This window comes from Phaseolus vulgaris, chromosome 9, assembly GCF_000499845.2.
Source record: "Phaseolus vulgaris cultivar G19833 chromosome 9, P. vulgaris v2.0, whole genome shotgun sequence".
Lineage (NCBI taxonomy): Eukaryota > Viridiplantae > Streptophyta > Magnoliopsida > Fabales > Fabaceae > Phaseolus > Phaseolus vulgaris.
In genome coordinates this window covers 22,362,982-22,381,618 of record NC_023751.2, presented here as the reverse complement: position 1 = coordinate 22,381,618, position 18,637 = coordinate 22,362,982, and the positions used below count along the sequence as shown (strand labels likewise).

At 33.6% G+C, this 18,637-nt stretch overlaps 1 protein-coding gene and 1 non-coding gene across 2 annotated transcripts; both read left to right on the top strand.

Annotated features, from left to right (window-relative positions):
• The first annotated feature begins 1,843 nt into the window (after positions 1-1,843).
• LOC137822558 (callose synthase 5-like) lies at positions 1,844-16,602 on the top strand. The gene is made up of 42 exons (XM_068627462.1): positions 1,844-2,078; positions 2,319-2,419; positions 4,808-4,929; positions 5,025-5,121; positions 5,239-5,349; positions 5,436-5,564; positions 5,675-5,767; positions 5,939-6,030; positions 6,147-6,273; positions 6,402-6,539; positions 6,626-6,702; positions 6,788-6,860; positions 6,939-7,064; positions 7,146-7,260; positions 7,408-7,742; positions 7,960-8,012; positions 8,113-8,173; positions 8,259-8,340; positions 8,418-8,467; positions 8,572-8,658; positions 8,906-9,028; positions 9,115-9,210; positions 9,339-9,422; positions 9,497-9,657; positions 9,975-10,098; positions 10,206-10,300; positions 10,400-10,517; positions 10,613-10,764; positions 11,272-11,381; positions 11,464-11,589; positions 11,675-11,743; positions 11,964-12,153; positions 12,265-12,376; positions 12,454-12,573; positions 12,651-12,766; positions 12,848-12,931; positions 13,341-13,453; positions 13,585-13,814; positions 14,174-14,971; positions 15,439-15,489; positions 15,573-15,758; positions 16,100-16,602. Exons 1-42 carry the CDS (start codon positions 1,898-1,900, stop codon positions 16,334-16,336), a joined length of 5,745 nt encoding a protein of 1,914 aa, XP_068483563.1. The 5' UTR covers positions 1,844-1,897; the 3' UTR covers positions 16,337-16,602.
• LOC137823240 (small nucleolar RNA J33) lies at positions 11,672-11,750 on the top strand. The gene has a single exon (XR_011083093.1). It is a non-coding gene; the product is annotated as a small nucleolar RNA J33 (small nucleolar RNA).
• Positions 16,603-18,637: the final 2,035 nt, after the last annotated feature.

Genomic DNA, 18,637 nt, shown 5'->3' with positions numbered 1-18,637 from the left:
AATTACTTGCTGAAAAACAAACTGGTTTTCTCATCAAAAGTCTTCAAACTGATAATGCTAAGGAGTTTATTTCCTTAACAAAAGTCTTGCATGATCATGGTATTTCTCATCGTTTTACTTGTCCACATACTCATGAACAAAATGGATCTATCGAACGCAAACATCGACATGTTGCCGAAACAGGTTTGGCCCTTCTTTCTGCTGCTTCTCTTCCTCTCAAATTTTGGGGTGAGGCTTTTATCTCTGCTGTTCAGATTATTAATCTTTTACCCACGCCTGTTTTAGATAATATAAGTCCTCATGAAAAGTTGTTTTCATCTAAACCTGATTATACCTTTCTTCGTATTTTTGGGTGTGCCTGTTATCCTCTTTTGCGGCCTTATAATCAACATAAGTTTGATTTTAAGTCATCTTTGTGTTTATTTCTTGGTTATAACAGTACACACAAAGGATATGTTTGCCTAACTCAGTCTGGGAAGACTATCATCTCAAGACATGTGATTTTCAATGAATATTTGTTTCCCTTTTCCCAACATGATAATCCTTTTGTTATTCATAATGAGAGCAATACTACTGCTTCTTCCTTTTCTTCTTCACCTATAACTGTGGTTTCTTTTCCTAATTGTTCCTCTCCTACACCTACACCCACTCAGTCATCACCTATATCTACTGCTAATAATCATTGTCAGACTACTTCTCCTATTCCAGTTAACAATCTTCATCCCATGGTAACTCGTGCTAAGGCAGGTATATCTAAACCCAAAATTCTCCATACTGTTGTGACTAATGACTCGTTTCAGCCGTCCACCTACAAACAAGCTATGAAACATCCCCAATGGCTTCGTGCAATGCAATCTGAATATCATGCTCTTGATTAATGATGCATCCATGTATATTTGATGCAGACAAGCATGGTTTGTATTGAAAATAATAACAACGAAGGAGGCATGATAACGACCATCCCAATAGTAGTGAATTATGTTATATGAAGATTAGACAATCATATAATAGATATGACAAGTATGAAGTGTTTAATTCAAAAAGTAGTTGTTAGATTTTTGACAATTTTAATATTGTTCTAACATAATTTTTAAAAAAAAATACATTATATATGATTATAAAAATAAAAAATAAATCCTTTTGAATCCGTTTTTTAGTTTCAAAAAATAATCTAAAAAATACTTGTATACATAAATCTTTATTATCAATTTATATAAATCATAATTATATAATATATAGATTCGTCTCTTTATAAATTTATTTATCAATTTATATAAATCATAATTATATAATATATAGATTCGTCTCTTTATACTATATTTATCCTCCGTGTGAGTCCCTCTCTATTACATAGATTATGTTTTTCATTTGCTGTATCATTCATCTTTCTAAAAGTTTGACTCACTTAACAGAAATGCATCAGATTAAGCTGTGATATTTGTTGGAGTAATCACATTATTCCCTAGATAGCAGCGTTCCGCTACCCTAGCTACTATAAATAAAAGAAAAGAGAGAAAGTTCCTTAAAAATTAATTCTCCTCTCTCATCATATTCTTTTTGTGTTGCTTCCGTAAACCTTGTTCTTCCAATCATTTCCCTTTCTCCCTCTCCCACGTGTCATCTCCTTCTTCCTCTCTCATAGTCTTTCTCCTCCCGCGCTTTCTCTCTCTCGCTCTCTGCTTTTCCTTTCGCAGAAGCCTGCCTCCCGCTTCAGCTTCTTCTGAAACCGTCTTTCTCCTCTGCTCTAGGTTTTCATCACCACTGCATTTCAATTACTCCTCATTTTATATTTTTTTTAATAATTAATCACTTAATTTTGTTCACATGATATTGGAACAGAGGAGAAAGAGGTGAAGTAGAAGACATAGAGCAGGGAACGTCGGGGTGGTGATCCACGATGCCCGGTCTGGATGCGGCACCGAACACGCTGACGAGGCGCCCGTCCAGAAGTGCCGCCACGACGTTCTCAGCGGAGGTTTTCGACAATGAGGTTGTTCCGTCTGCGCTCGCTTCCATTTCGCCGATTCTCCGAGTCGCCAATGAGATCGAAAGCGAACGCCCTAGGGTTGCTTATCTATGTATGTTGTCGTCAATGTTGCTTTAGCTCAGTAGCACAGACTCTATTTCATTTCCTTCAATGTTTTATGTCGTCAATGTTCTATGGCAACAATTCATACATCAATAATTTTTGCCTATCTCCTTCATAATTTATTACATCTAATATTTTTTTCTTCTTTTTTATTTAGTAGTAAAATTTACTGTATGAAATCTCATAGAAAATTCTCTGAATCTGAAATTGGTTTGTTGGTTGTTGTAAGGTCGGTTCTATGCTTTCGAGAAGGCGCACCGGTTGGATCAGAGCTCCAGCGGACGTGGTGTGAGGCAATTTAAGACGCTGTTGCTGCAGCGATTGGAGAGGGTACGTAACTAACTCTTTTCGCTAGCATGTCTCCAACTGTCACGTCAAAAACAGAAATAATACTTTCATACCCTTAAAAAAAATACTACCACTTCACCATCCATTATAAAAAATAATAATACATATATTAAGATTTAAGTTAAAAAATAAATTAAACATAATCAGAACATTATTATTTTAAATTGTTAAAGATATATTTTATTTAATGGATATATGGTATCATTTTGAAAATTAAAAATTTAACTTTATTCAAGAAATAGTATTACTTTTTGGAACATGATAGTTAATTTAATTTATATTTTAATTAAATAATTTAATTTAATATTTTATTATTATATATAGTTTTTTAATACATGTAACAGAAAATATGAAGGGTAAAACTATCAAGTTCCATTTTATTTGGGTAAAACAAATATGCTTCCAACTTTAAACTATCCAAAAACTTATAATATAATATAAAAATGATTAAAATACGTAAAATGATTGTACAGATTTTTTTTTTCTAAAGTAATAACAGTAATACCTTTTTATACACAACACTAGTAGTAATACTTAAACTATGAGAAATTATATTCTAACGATTTTCTACAACTTGTATTTTAAAGCGCAGTCCTTCGCATAACTACCATCAACTCAATGGGAATCGTTATTTATTTTCGTTAAAAAATGTTTCGTCTTTTCCATGAAAAAAATTGGTGAACATTCCAGCATAAACCATATTACATGTAATAAATTTATCATCATAATTACCTTATCTGTAATTAACTTATTAAACTCTTTCTTTATTATTCTGAAATTCGCAGTATTCTTTTATATATATATATATATATATATATATATATATATTATAACCAGACTAATAACGACCAATGGAACACCTTAGTTAGGGTTTCCAACAAGGATTTGTTTAGAAAAAAAATCCATACATTTTTCAGAAGAAGAAAATAACATTTTTTTCTATTAATTAAAATTATTTTATGCAAAATATTTTTTTAAAAAAAAAACTAAACAAGAGAACTTAACTTATGTATACTCTACTTTTAATTAAATTATAAATAAACATATTTCATTCTTTTTCTTATTTTTCTCTCTTAAAAATCATTCATATCCCAAACATATATTTTTCACTTATTTCACACAATGTGAGAGATTAATCCTATAAGTTTATAACACACCAAAAAGCAATAGAAACAATAGTTTTACTTTTACAAAATCATATAAGTTGACGGAATAAAGTTAACCGATATTGTTTAACAAAATTTATTATCAGAAAAAAATTGTGAAATTACTTATATAAGTATATTTATTTCTATAAAACAATATTGTTTAAATATAATAGCATACATTTAATGAGAAAATTAATATTTTAAGTGTTAATAATGAGTTATAAGATATACTAAATTGGGTTACAGACTTAATTTAACACCCTCCATATTGAAGTAAATCGTATAGAATGCTTAAACCTATATGTGCCATTGTAAGACTTACAAAATTAACATAAATAGTTTGTTTAAGTAACCATGTATGTATTGTGGATGTTCTAGGTTATTTAAACTGTGAACTATTACAAAATCAATATAAGTATTATTTTTAAAGTATTTATTATAAAATATAATTAGTTTATCTTACATACTTAACTAGATTACAGTAAATTATGTTATTAATATACTTAAATTAAAATTAACAGTAAATAGCTAAAAAAATTTAAAGATAAAAAATCATGATTAAATATATGCATGTCGTTCTACCAAATCTGGCTTGTCTCTCTTAATTAAACATTTCAAAGTTGAATTCTTGCCATTTTGGCGATGTCCACATCATAACAGTTACTAAAACAATAATATATTTTATGTGTATAATTAATTATTACATATTTATTTTTAAAGTGAATCAATTATTATTATTATTATTGTGGTAATTTCTCATTTAATGTTGTGGTTTGTGAATATTTTTCATATGATTAAAATGAGTTGGGGTCAAATCAAATTTATTATTATTTATCATCATCATCATTATTATTACTTTATATTTATATGAGAAATAAATAAATATATTTTTAAATTAAATTAGAAGTATTGACAATTTTATATTTTGTTTGATCGTGAACTTTATTAACTAGACATATTCATTTCTCATTATAATGCATTACTAATTTATTAGTAATATAAACTACAACTCATCAGTTTTTTTATTTAAATTATTAGTACAATGAAGCATTATGTGTTTCTTAAGAAAAGAAGTGTGAGATTCGGAAGGAAGTGAACTAAAATTTACATTACTATTTTTATTGATTATTATTATTATTTCCTCCTTTACTAAAACGGAGATAGAAAGAGTGCACTTTGGTTCTCCTACTCGAACTTCTCTCACATGATTTATCGACTCTAGGACAACGGACAAAGTCTTGCCCTTCGTGTTAAGAAGACAGATGCAAGGGAAATCCAGGCTTATTATCAGCAATACTATGAGCATTATGTCAGAGCTCTTGACGAAGGAGAACAGGCAGACAGGTACACTTATATATGTCTTGTTAAGATAAGGACACCTCCTTCGCCTCCATGCTTAACATTCCTATGTATCTTTTTTATTTTATTTTCAACGTTAGAGCACAGCTCGGGAAAGCTTACCAGACCGCCGGGGTGCTTTTTGAAGTTCTTTGTGCTGTTAACAAGACTGAGAAGGTCGAAGAAGTAGCTCCTGAGGTCTGTTTTGATTAATATGTACAGTACATTTTCATTTTCATCTTGTGGACAAACGTACCTTGCCGCATAAGTTTTTTTGGAAGTTATAAATGACAGCAGTAATTTTTGTGCATTCAGATCATTGCGGCAGCTAGAGATGTCCAGGAAAAGACGGAGATATATGCACCTTTCAACATTCTTCCGTTGAACTCAGCCGGGGCTTCTCAACCTATTATGCAGCTTGAAGAGGTATCCCTTCTGCCGCGATTGATTTGTAGTGTTTGTATTTTGTTTGGCTTTGTACTGAATTCTTTGGTTATCTTTCCACTGTTTAGATTAAGGCAGCTGTTTCGGCCTTCTGGAATACTCGTGGCCTGAATTGGCCAACTTTATTTGAGCAACAAAGACAGAGAACTGGTGATTTGGATCTGCTTGATTGGCTTAGAGCTATGTTTGGGTTCCAGGTATGTATTCTACTCCCAAATAGAAATCGATAGGAAAAGTGATTATAACTTGCTTCATCTTTTTTATAGCCCCCGCAATTTGTTAATCTTTTTGGTTTATTTTGGTTCAGAGGGACAACGTCAGGAACCAGAGAGAGCATTTAATTCTACTTCTTGCTAACGCTCACATAAGGCTAAACCCCAAATCTGAGCCCCTTAGCAAGGTATGTAGCTATATCTTGCATCTTCTGTACTTAGCAAATCATTTATAGGTTTAATAGAGATAAACTAGAAATAAAGAGAACTCCCGTGTTCATTTAGTTATCAGGTAGCCTGTTTTGCTATTGAGCCTTAGCTAAATTTCACTGTATTTTGATTTTCTTAAACAACTGCAGCTTGATGATCGAGCCATTGATGCAGTGATGAATAATCTGTTTAAGAATTACAAAACGTGGTGCAAATTTTTGGGACGAAGACATAGCTTACGGTAAGATATAACTATATCTCCTTCGCCAAACAACTTTCCTACCTTTTCCTATCATATTTTTAAGAATAAATCTGAAAATATTTATGCTAAAGTGACTATGGTATTCTTTCGTGCAGATATCCTCAAGGTCATCAAGAGATACAACAAAGGAAGTTACTTTATATGGGCTTGTATCTTCTCATATGGGGTGAAGCATCCAATGTTCGCTTCATGCCAGAGTGTCTTTGCTACATATTTCATAATGTGCGTACATATTTTTCGAGTGTTACAATATCTTGTGCCAGAATGTGTTAGCAGATGAACTGTAACGTTTTTATTTTATTGTTAGTTATTTTTCTGCACGTACTAATAACAGTCAACTATAACTTCAGATGGCTTATGAACTTCATGGTTTATTGGCTGGAAATGTCAGCATTGTTACTGGTGAAAACATCAAACCTTCTTATGGTGGTGATGATGAGGCATTCTTGCGCAAGGTTATAACTCCTATATACCGAGTAATAGAAAAGGTATGGTTTTTCTGATATTGGATCGTCAACTTACGTCAGGTACTTTTCTTCTCGGTGATGAGTTATTACCCTGCTAATCAATACAGGAAGCCAAGAAGAGCAGACAAGGAGCAGCTCCTCACTCAGCCTGGTGCAACTATGATGATCTAAATGAATATTTCTGGTTCGTTTGCCTTTGGGTTTTTATTTCTTATTGAAACTGACTTCCTTTGGCCTGTTGGTTTAGCTTCCAATGCATTTGGTTTCAGGTCACCTGATTGCTTTTCACTTGGATGGCCCATGCGCGATGATGGTGAATTTTTTAGATCAACTATGACACAGGTATTTATTCTCTTAGGAGTTGCTTGCCTGAATGCAGGATATATATTTAGTACAATGCTTATATGAATTCCATATCAGGGAAGGAAGGGTGCTCAAAAAACACCTGGAAGAACTGGCAAATCAAATTTTGTTGAGACCCGATCATTCTGGCACATCTTCCGCAGTTTTGATCGTCTTTGGACCTTCTATCTGCTAGGTTTGCAGGTATTTGTTTTCAACAGAAGTGATTATGTCATCATGTCCCTTGATTGTTGCTCTCACAAGATCATAACATTCTTATTGCAGATGATGTTCATTATTGCCTGGGAAGGGATATCATTGTTGGATATCTTTCAGAAAGAGGTCTTATATGATCTCTCTAGCATATTCATTACAGCAGCCATTCTGCGCTTACTTCAAAGTATGATATATTGACTCAAGTTTCTCTGTATAATTTATCATACTATTATCAGAAGCACTAGTTTTAGGAGTTTTTTTTTGCTGGTTTTTGTTTAAGCTAGTAGTTGAAGAATTGACATTGCATTTGTTCATTTTTATTTTTATTTAGGTATCTTGGACCTGGCTTTGAACTTTCCAGGCTATCATCGTTGGAGATTCACTGATGTCCTACGAAATTTTCTCAAAGTCGTTGTTAGCCTTTTTTGGGTCATTGCTCTTCCACTCTTCTATGTGCATTCCTTCAAGGATGCCCCTAACTTTATGAAGGATCTGCTTTCCTTTCTTCATCGTATAAAGGGGATTCCACCATTGTATATATTTGCAGTTGCAGTTTATCTGCTTCCAAATTTACTAGCAGCTGCTCTCTTTCTTTTCCCAATGCTTAGGCGTTGGATTGAAAACTCAAACTGGCACATAGTTAGGTTTCTCTTATGGTGGTCACAGGTAGTGTGTCTTCTGATTTCATATTCACTTCGCATTTAACTATTCCTCTTCATTATAAATTGAAATTATTTTAGTGGTATGATGCTTGTTTCAGTGTACTTTATTGTTTCAATGTTGAAATTAATGCATACACCCACCTGATTACAGAAATCAGTAGGAAGCAATTTTTTTGAATCATTGATTAAATTTCTAACATAAATGGATAATCATCATGCAGCCAAGAATATATGTGGGAAGAGGAATGCATGAGAGTCAATTTGCTCTCCTAAAGTGAGTTTTGCAGAATACTATGTTATCCAAGTTACTTAAGGTTTGTGCTCCTGTTATTTGTTTGAAATTTTTTCATCATCTATTTCTTTTAAAATTACAGGTACACTCTTTTTTGGGTGATTCTTTTGGCTGCTAAATTTTCATTCAGCTTTTTTCTACAGGTAATTATTACTGCGGTTGTAGTTGCTATTTTCTTAATAATGTCTTGTGAATTTGTTGAGCCTCTTTTAACTGTTTTTTCTTCAGATCAAACCTCTGGTTCAGCCAACTAAGGACATAATGAGTATCCGGCATGTTGATTTTGCTTGGCATGAATTTTTCCCTGAAGGTAGTTTTCTTCACATTTTTTTAGTCCATTGCAACTTGCTGTTAACTTTATTGATCTAGTATTTCTGGTCTATGCAGCTCAAAATAACTACGGTGCAGTTATTGCACTCTGGGCCCCTGTACTTATGGTGTGTATGCTATATTTGGTGGTTATACTCACGTATATTAATCTTTTCATTTGCTTGGGATAAAGTTTTCAGTGTAAACATCTCAGATTACATTTTGAATGCAGATTTATTTCATGGACACTCAAATTTGGTATTCCATCTTTTCAACTATTTGCGGTGGTGTTATTGGAGCCTTTGATCGTCTAGGAGAGGTTACTGTCAATATATCTTATTTATATATCTGGAGAGAAGTTACGAAGTAGCTATTTTATTGGTTTTCTTTACTTCTGAAAAACATGTATCCATAATATTTTTTTATGAAATCTTGAAGTTTCCAAAGAGTAAATAATTGTCTGGAAGAACTTGACATTGGAAAAGTCACGTAATAAAATACATATAATACTTCAAATCACATTATTTTACCGACCAGTTAATGTTGTTATCAATTTGCTTACACAGATACGCACTCTTACCATGCTGAGATCGAGGTTCCAGTCATTGCCTGGAGCATTCAACACATACTTGGTTCCTACTGACATGAAGCAGAAGAAGAAATTTTCTTTATCGAAGCGATTTGACGAGGTTTCTATCACATTTTCACTTTGCTGCTAACTACAGTAAACTAAATATAACTATTTATCCCCACTTATGTTTCCGTGTTTGTATAGATTTCTGCAAGCAGAAGGAGTGAAGCTGCTAAGTTTGCTCAATTATGGAATGAAGTTATTTGTAGTTTCCGTGAGGAAGATATCATAAGTGATAGGAAAGGCCACAGAACCAAACTCTTTAATTGCTTTTTGTCATAAATCCTATCTTCTATTCTTTCTCCTCCATATTTTGATTTGTAACCCATCACCTACTAAGGACTAACCTGTGATAGTATCACTCCAGGGAGATGGATCTTTTGATGGTTCCATACTCATCAGATCCAAGCTTGAAAACAATTCAGTGGCCACCTTTTTTGCTTGCAAGCAAGGTCTGTATAATTCAATTTTTAATATGCTTGTAGTTTACCAGTTCATATAATTGGCTCACTGTCTACATTTACAGATTCCTATAGCACTGGACATGGCAGCTCAATTTCGAGGAAAGGACTCCGATCTTTGGAAGCGCATATGTGCAGATGAATATATGAAATGTGCTGTGATTGAATGCTATGAATCATTTAAAAACATCCTGCATGCTTTGATAGTAGGAGAAGCTGAGAAGAGGTAGCTTTCAGTATCTTTCCCTATTGATGTTTGTCCATTTTAGTTTACAGTTCATACAAGAAGCATTGTCAATGTAAGATTATAAATAATCCTAACCATGTTTTTTTTTATGAAGACTATAAATTTGGCTCTTACTATTTCCAATTCACAAAAGCAATGAGTCTTGTTTGACGTACATATACTTTTCATTTATTTATCTTTTTATATTTTAATTGTCAGTCTGGATTACTTGACTCGAGATAAATGAAGGAACATATGGTTCACTCTGTTAAAACGTATGTCATTATCAATAGGCTTAATTCTTTGTGATGGAACAGGACAATCTCTGTCATTATTAAGGAAGTTGAAAACAGCATCTCTAAGAATACACTTCTCACAAATTTCCGAATGGGGTTTTTACCTTCCCTTTGTAAGAAGTTCGTGGAGCTTGTGGAAATCTTGGTGAGTTATCTAAAGAAAACTAATCATACATAACCTTTGTTTGTATTCTTAAACGGTTTCTTGTAACTATCCTGTTTATCTGCTTACATATCCTTTTATGATTACAGAAAGATGCAGATGCATCCAAGCAAGGTACAGTGGTGGTCTTATTGCAAGACATGTTAGAAGTCTTTACACGTGATATGGTGGTAAATGAGAACAGGTTGGTTAACTTGACTGCACTGAATTTGGAATTTAATAATTCGTATCTTTCTTCCGATAATAATAATAATGTGTGCTTTCATACTGTGATGTTCTTCAGTGAATTGGCAGAACTTTATCATAGTAGTAAGGATACTGGAAGGCAACTTTTTGCTGGTACAGATGCAAGACCAGCTGTATTATTTCCTCCTGTACTTACAGCACAATGGGACGAACAGGTAATAATGATAATAATAATAATTATTATTTACAGTTTCCGTTATTATTAACTTTTCAGATACTTATGTGACTTCGAATAATTTTGGATTTTCAGATTAGACGTCTTTATTTACTTTTGACGGTGAAGGAATCTGCCATTGAGGTTCCAACAAACCTTGAAGCACGCAGGAGGATTGCATTCTTTACCAATTCATTGTTCATGGATATGCCACGTGCTCCACGAGTTCGAAAAATGCTATCCTTCAGGTTAGTTGAAGACTGGATTTAGGTGAAATGCTTGAGTGCAGAACCACTGAACAGCAGGAGTATCTGTAATAATTTCGAAATGAGTTTCATTTAAGAGCAATAAAAAAATAAATGTAACTCCCTAGGCAAATAATAAGTCACTATATGTCTATTCAGCTATCTAGACATTAAATCCCTTGGAATAGAAACCATTTCCAATAAGGTCTGATGCTTGTTTTTGTACAGAACTTGTGGCCATTAAGATGTATGCATATGTCATGTCATGTACAATAAACTGCAAGAACATCCTATTCTGGTAACTTATTCATATTGAATAATGAAATGCTTCCAGAGTTTAGAGAATTTGTGGTCATCAGGGTTAATCTCTTAATTCTTATTACGCAAATTATCTTTTCCTGGTTTGTTTAATATTTTATTTCTAAAGCAATTTGTGATGCATTGGTGTTGAATCGATGTGTTCCGAAGTTATCTTGAGCTTATAAGTAGCATTTTGCTTTTTGTTTGCAGTGTCTTAACTCCATACTACAGTGAAGAGACTGTCTACTCGAAGAATGACCTTGAGGTTGAAAATGAAGATGGCGTGTCAATCATATATTACCTGCAAAAGATCTACCCTGGTCTGTAACAACTATCACTATATATCTTGACTGTAATTTGCTAGTTGCAAAAGGACTGGCTAAATTTTAGTTATCTTTTCAGATGAGTGGAATAACTTAATGGAACGTCTTGGTTGTAAGAAAGATAGCGAGATATGGGAGAAAGATGAACACATATTACAGCTACGTCACTGGGCCTCGTTACGAGGACAAACTCTTAGCAGGACAGGTAACAGTGACTTCTACCCTCTCCATCCCCACAAACAGGATTTGGTGATTAATATTTTTCCTCTTGTACGTGTACATCAATGCAGTTAGGGGAATGATGTACTACCGGCGAGCTATTAAGCTTCAGGCTTTTCTAGATATGGCAAATGAAAAGGGTAAATGTGATTTTCTTTTATTCCAAGCTTTTTGAGCTTAGTCTAGTTGCTTGCTACTGTGGCAATCGCAAGCTAGTTTTGAATTTTGGGCCAGGCTTTATGCACAACTATCACTTATATGAAATTTTTTACTTATTTATATTCTTCATGGTGATAGACAAAAAAGTAGTTCGCTACCAAGAATAGATGATTCTATGGTTTTATGTTATCTTGTGAACAGAGATACTTGACGGCTATAAAGCTGTTACTGCCCCGTCCGAGGAAGATAAAAAGAGCCATAGATCCTTATATGCCAGTTTAGAGGCGGTTGCAGACATGAAATTTACATACGTCGCTACCTGTCAGAACTATGGGAATCAGAAGCGTAGTGGAGATCGCCGTGCGACAGACATTTTGAATTTGATGGTTAAGTATGTTCTCCAATTCATGAATTGAGCTTAGTTCAAATGCAATATATATTTGCCTTTGGTTTCTGAAGTCCGCTTCATTTAAGAATATAATATCCGGTTCTTCATTTGTAGCAATCCCTCACTTCGTGTGGCTTATATTGATGAAGTTGAAGAAAGAGAGGGAGGGAAAGTTCAGAAAGTTTATTACTCTGTACTAGTCAAAGCTGTGGACAATCTTGACCAAGTAAATGCCTAACGATTCAGGAAGCTAATTAATTTGTGATTAACATAGAATTTATGGCTTTATTATTTTCTCTGAAGGAAATATTTCGGATAAAACTGCCGGGTCCAGCAAAGATAGGAGAAGGGAAGCCTGAAAATCAAAATCATGCCATCATTTTTACAAGAGGCGAAGCTCTTCAGACTATTGACATGAACCAGGTAAAGCATTATAAACATTTCTTAAGCGAAAAACATTATAAACTTTGACCTGTTGAAACGGTGCAAATTTCTTGAAGGATAATTACTTGGAAGAAGCTTTAAAAATGCGCAATCTTTTGGAAGAGTTTAGTGAAGATCATGGGGTGAGACGGCCTACAATATTAGGTGTTCGTGAACATATCTTTACTGGCAGGTCTGATGAAATTTATTCACATCCAGTGAGCATTTTGTCATGCTAAGTTACCATATTACTTAATTCTATCACTTGCTACAGTGTCTCTTCCTTGGCTTGGTTTATGTCAAATCAAGAAACAAGTTTTGTCACAATTGGTCAAAGAGTTCTTGCAAGACCACTGAAGTAAGATTTCCTCTAGTGATTTCATGACATGGTTGACTAGTAAATACCTGTTTAACTTCTATAATAAATCAGGAACCTACTGCAGAATTGGCTAATACAAGATCTCACCCAAGTTAAAACAGTGATTTTATTTAAAAGGGAAATACATGTAATATAAATGTTTAGAATCAAATTAAGTATTATTCAGATTATACTATGAGCTTTGCTTATTTCTTCCTTTCCCCCCACTATTTTGCTCTTCTTGTTTGAGTGTCATAGGGCATGCTGTTTCAATTTTCGGAGACAATAATTAGAGAACTCTCAAATTTCACTTTAGCATCTTTTCTCCTGTTGTTGCAAGACATTTATTAGAATGAATATAATGCAGAGGATACATTTTGTGGCTTATACTAAATTTGTTGAATTCTAGGGTGCGATTCCACTATGGTCATCCAGATGTTTTTGATAGAATTTTCCACATAACTCGAGGAGGATTTAGCAAGGCTTCTTGTGGCATCAATTTGAGCGAGGATATTTTTGCTGGTACCATTCTTGAAAAATCTTTCTTTGTACTGACATTGGATATTTCCTTTTAAGCATCATATGATCTTTTTTGGTACATTGCATCATGTGCGTTTTTTGGTACGCTGCATCATATGCTTTTGCCTATGCAGGATTCAACTCCACACTAAGACGCGGAAATATCACTCATCATGAATATATCCAGTGCGGAAAGGGTAGAGACGTTGGGCTCAATCAAATCTCACTTTTTGAAGCAAAAGTGGCTTGTGGTAACGGAGAACAGACATTAAGCAGAGATATCTACAGACTGGGGCATCGTTTTGACTTTTTCCGCATGTTATCATGCTATTTCACGACCATTGGATTTTATATAAGCTCAATGGTAATGGCTAATGCATTTAGGATATTACAAAAGCAGTACTTGCTGTTTACTATTATTCTTTTGCTCAAATCTTTGACATTAAGATTAAACCAACACTAACTGTGTATTTAAAAACAAATCAATCCTAATATGATTAATGTATGTGGAAATTAATCTCTTATCACACGAACACTAAACCATTTATGTGTTTCCCACAAAATGAGAACTTGACTGAGTATTGTTACAGTGATAACTGACAATTCTTAAGGGAAGCTATTTAATTTGTCTTAGCTATTTATCTATTTAAATGTCTTTGTTTTTCCTTTTCTTGATTTGTAATTCTGCATATGGCAGTAAATCTTTCTTTTTTTGATTCGTAGATTGTGGTTCTCACATGTTATGCATTCCTATATGGCAAATTATACCTGTGTTTGAGTGGATTTGAGGATGCAATAGTAAAGTTGGCTAGGAGAAAGGGAAATGTAGCACTACAGGCAGCATTAGCTTCCCAATCCCTTGTTCAAATAGGACTCGTAATGACTTTGCCCATGTTCATGGAAATTGGACTAGAGAGAGGGTTCAGAACTGCTATAGGGGATCTCATAATAATGCAGTTGCAGCTAGCACCTGTTTTCTTCACTTTCTCCCTAGGGACAAAGCTGCACTATTTTGGGCGCACTCTTCTTCATGGAGGGGCAAAGTATAGAGCAACTGGCCGTGGTTTTGTTGTTCGCCATGAGAAGTTTGCTGAAAATTACAGATTGTACTCTAGAAGTCACTTTGTTAAAGGGATTGAGCTCGCAATTTTGCTCATATGTTATAGGATTTATGGATCAGCGGCACCAGATCCAACAACATATGGCCTTCTCTCGTCGTCAATGTGGTTTTTGGTCTGCTCATTTTTGTTTTCACCTTTCCTATTTAATCCATCAGGGTTTGAATGGCAGAAGATAGTTGAGGACTGGGATGATTGGCAAAAGTGGATAAGTATTCGAGGTGGTATTGGTGTTCCTTCAAACAAGAGTTGGGAGTCATGGTGGAATGAAGAACAGGATCATCTGCAGAACACTGGGTGTCTGGGGCGGTTATGTGAAATTATTCTTGACCTGCGTTTCTTTGTCTATCAATATGGAATTGTGTATCATCTCAATGTAGCCAGAGGTGACAAGAGCATCTTGGTAATTATGCTAGCTAATTTAATTTCATTTTATGTTTTCATGTCTGGAGCCACACAACAGGGTTTAACTTATTTAACACCAATGTCTATACTACAAACTCCGGTATTTGAGGGTGAGTGAAGCGTTGTTAACTCGGATATATAGAGAACCAGTGTCTCAGCTACAAATTGACTAATATTCAAGCATTTGGAACCCACCTCAAAAACTAGCTTTTAAAAAAGAGAATTCAATACCTAAATATACCACTAAACATTCTATTCTATTTAGGACTTCAAACTGTTCATAATACTCAGATTCTTATCATAATCCCTTGAATATAGGAGAATTTAGCCCTTTTCTAAATACCATGATCTCATTATAAATCACTATCTCCTCTCCCCTCCACAAAAAAGTATAAAAGAAAAATAATAATAATAATTTAAATGAGTGTATGGAGAAAAGTTTTCTGACATGCATTTTCTCTTCAGGTTTATGCTTTGTCTTGGATAGTGATGGTAGCTGTCATGGTTATCCTTAAGGTTGGTATCATGTGATAAAAAAGTAGGTTCTTTCTGCAAGTGATAGATTATGATCTGATTAATTTGTTACATTTGAACTGCAGATTGTGTCCATGGGTAGAAAGCAGTTCAGCGCAGACTTCCAGTTGATGTTTCGTCTTGTCAAATTGTTTCTGTTCGTTGGAGCCATTGTCGTTCTAACTTTAATGTTTACTCTGCTAAGTCTCACAATTGGAGACATATTTGCGAGCCTCCTAGCCTTTTTGCCAACAGCATGGGCACTTATTCAGGTTCGTGCTTAGAGGTCTTGGCCTCTTGCTTCGTTATTTTTTTGTCTTATTTTATCATGCAAAACATGCACAAAACTTAAATTTGTGTCCCACACATTTGACCATATGTTAGAACATTCGAAAGTTTGTCTGGGTGCCTATTTAGTAAATCACCGGCCACCATCTTCTGTATCAATCTTTATTTTGGTTTGTTTCATCTGTCTGACTCGAATATCATGGCAGTGTCTAACTCAATTAATTGTTATACTCTTAAATATTAGATTACAAGTCATGTATAAGAAGTGAAAAAGTGAATATAAAATCGGTTCTTTTTTATTGGTGTGGCGTTATATATTGTGCAGATAGCACAAGCATGCAGGCCATTCGTGAAGGGCATTGGAATGTGGGGGTCTGTCAAAGCTTTAGCAAGAGGATACGAATACTTGATGGGAGTGATTATTTTTGCCCCGGTGGTCATATTGGCTTGGTTCCCATTTGTTTCAGAATTCCAAACTAGGCTGCTGTTCAACCAAGCATTCAGCCGAGGGCTTCAAATCCAGCGCATTCTGGCAGGCGGCAAGAAGGATAAGAAGAACTGAATCAAACCTGTTGCTATTTGTTACAATTGCAGGCACAAAGTTGAGATAAAAGCTCAGACACACAGATTTCAAGGCTAAATCTTTTATGGAGTATATACTGCATATGGACTGTGTGTGAATATATCAGTATTCTATCAAATTCCTAAATCTGGCTCATCATGTTTGTTATAGTGTCCGTGATAAAATATTTGTATACTTACGGATAAGAGAACTATATCCAAATTCCATACTACTGAAATTCTATTCAATTGCCCTTCTTCATGTTATTCCCCTCTCTCTAGTAAGAAGTTAAACTTGTATTAAAAAATAAAATAGTCACTCTCACTCTCCCAACGTTTAAATATTACTTTTACACCTATTTAAAAACTATGTAGCATCTCAAGTTATCTTTAATTTGAAATTAAATTTTCGATCATTTTTTAAGAAAAATCATACTAATTGTATCACAGTTTCTTTTTAAGGATTGTGAAGGAAATAAAATAAAATAAGATTCAATATCATAAATATTTTTTCTTTTTTTTATCACTTTAATAAATGAAAAAAACTAATCAAAAGAAACTAAAGATAGATATGCAGAAAATAAAAATAAAATGCGAATGAAAAAAAAAATATGTAGAAAAAGATAAGGAATGATAACCGAATTCAAATAGAGTTCCTTGATAACAATGCCAAAATTTGATGTGTATCTTTTGCAATTCAAATCAAGATTTTTAAACAATTAAACTTAAACTGTCCAAATAGATTGTTTAGTCTGGTTCACTCTAACAGTAGGTAGAATGTAGTTTCAATGAATTCAAATGTAAATCCAATGAAAAATAGTTTTAAACTATCTCCAAAACCAAGGTTAATGCTAACGGTCAAGTTAAAAAGGAATTTTTTAATTTTTTAACTTTTTAACAGTAAAGATAAAATAAATTATTAAAATAATAAATAAAAGTTGTCGATTCTTCACCGTTATCTTTTTTTTATCAACAAAAAATAAATAAAATAAAATGAGGTACTTCAGGGTACCTCAACTCTTATACAAAAAACTAAAACAAGTTTTCTTGCACCCAACCAGCTAAGGATCCACAGACCTTACATGACATTATCCAAAATCACATATCAGAACAAGATACAAAATTCCCAAATACATTAACCCACCAGTGAAACACACCCTCATAACAAACACAAAATCCAACAGCTCAAGAAGATCTTTGTCAGCAATCTGACCTACGACATAACTAATTGTTAAAGACAATAATCGATCCTGCGTGAAAAGAACATAACCAGAAAAATCTGCACAAATCACAAATAACTTCCAATCGCAATCCAAGACAAACACATCAATTCATCCCTGCCGGGTAGAAAAAGTCAAGGAAATCTGCACAAAACACACCACAACTTCCAAACCTGGGTACAAACATTAAATAAGAAACACCAAATATCAATCTTTCAAATATCTCACACAACACTGAGGTTCCAAACACGAGTCTGAGTAAGAGAAAGCAACAAACATTTATTTTACCGTGATCCAAGATCAAGTCTTCCTTTGTACCACAATAAAGACCTCCACTAGATCTACCCGCCCATTCTAAAAAATAACCCTATTCGTATGATTCCAAATTTTCCTTACAATACCTACCCAAATGCCCCCCCCCCCCCCCCCCTTACAATTTTCCTTACACTACCAAAATAATTAATATTTGATTATTTTATTTTGTTTAAAGACAATGGTAAATTTGTAGTCTTACATTTTACATCTTTAAAAGAATAAAAATACTCTCACAATCATTACATCACTCACAAATTTTAATTAATTTTCCTCACAAATCCACCCTAACATACTTCAATCCAAACACATTAATTTTTTTCACATTTTTCCTCTCAAATCCTCACACATCCACCCTCTTTCACTCTTTCACTCCTCAATCCAAACACAACCTTGGTGATTCAAACCAGCTACTAGTTCAACCATGACATCCACAAAATTAAATAAATAAAAAAATTCAATAAAAAAATTAAACTAAATAAATGAAAATATATTAATAAGTAATACAAGTTCATTGTTGAATATCTTTGTGTACACAAGGATATTCTTGTTGTTAAATTGTATTTTTGATACGATACTAAAATGAAAATTAAGTTAAACCAATGAGATTATTAACTTGGATAAGTAATTCACTCCTTGTCGAGGATTCAATTTTTTTTCTTTTATTTGAGAATTTGTAAAAGGAAGATGTTGTTGGTATAAAATTTGATACATGTAACTGTACAAATTTCTAGAAATAAATTAAGGTTAGTTTGTTAACCCACAGATAA

Bases quoted from the DNA above. Each gene is read 5' to 3' on its own strand.
- LOC137822558 (XM_068627462.1), top strand. From the start codon at position 1,898: ATGCCCGGTCTGGATGCGGCACCGAACACGCTGACGAGGCGCCCGTCC. The intron at 5,122-5,238 runs GTCTGTTTTGAT...TTGTGCATTCAG, and splicing joins TCGAAGAAGTAGCTCCTGAG to ATCATTGCGGCAGCTAGAGA. The intron at 8,174-8,258 runs GTAATTATTACT...TTTTTTCTTCAG, and splicing joins CATTCAGCTTTTTTCTACAG to ATCAAACCTCTGGTTCAGCC.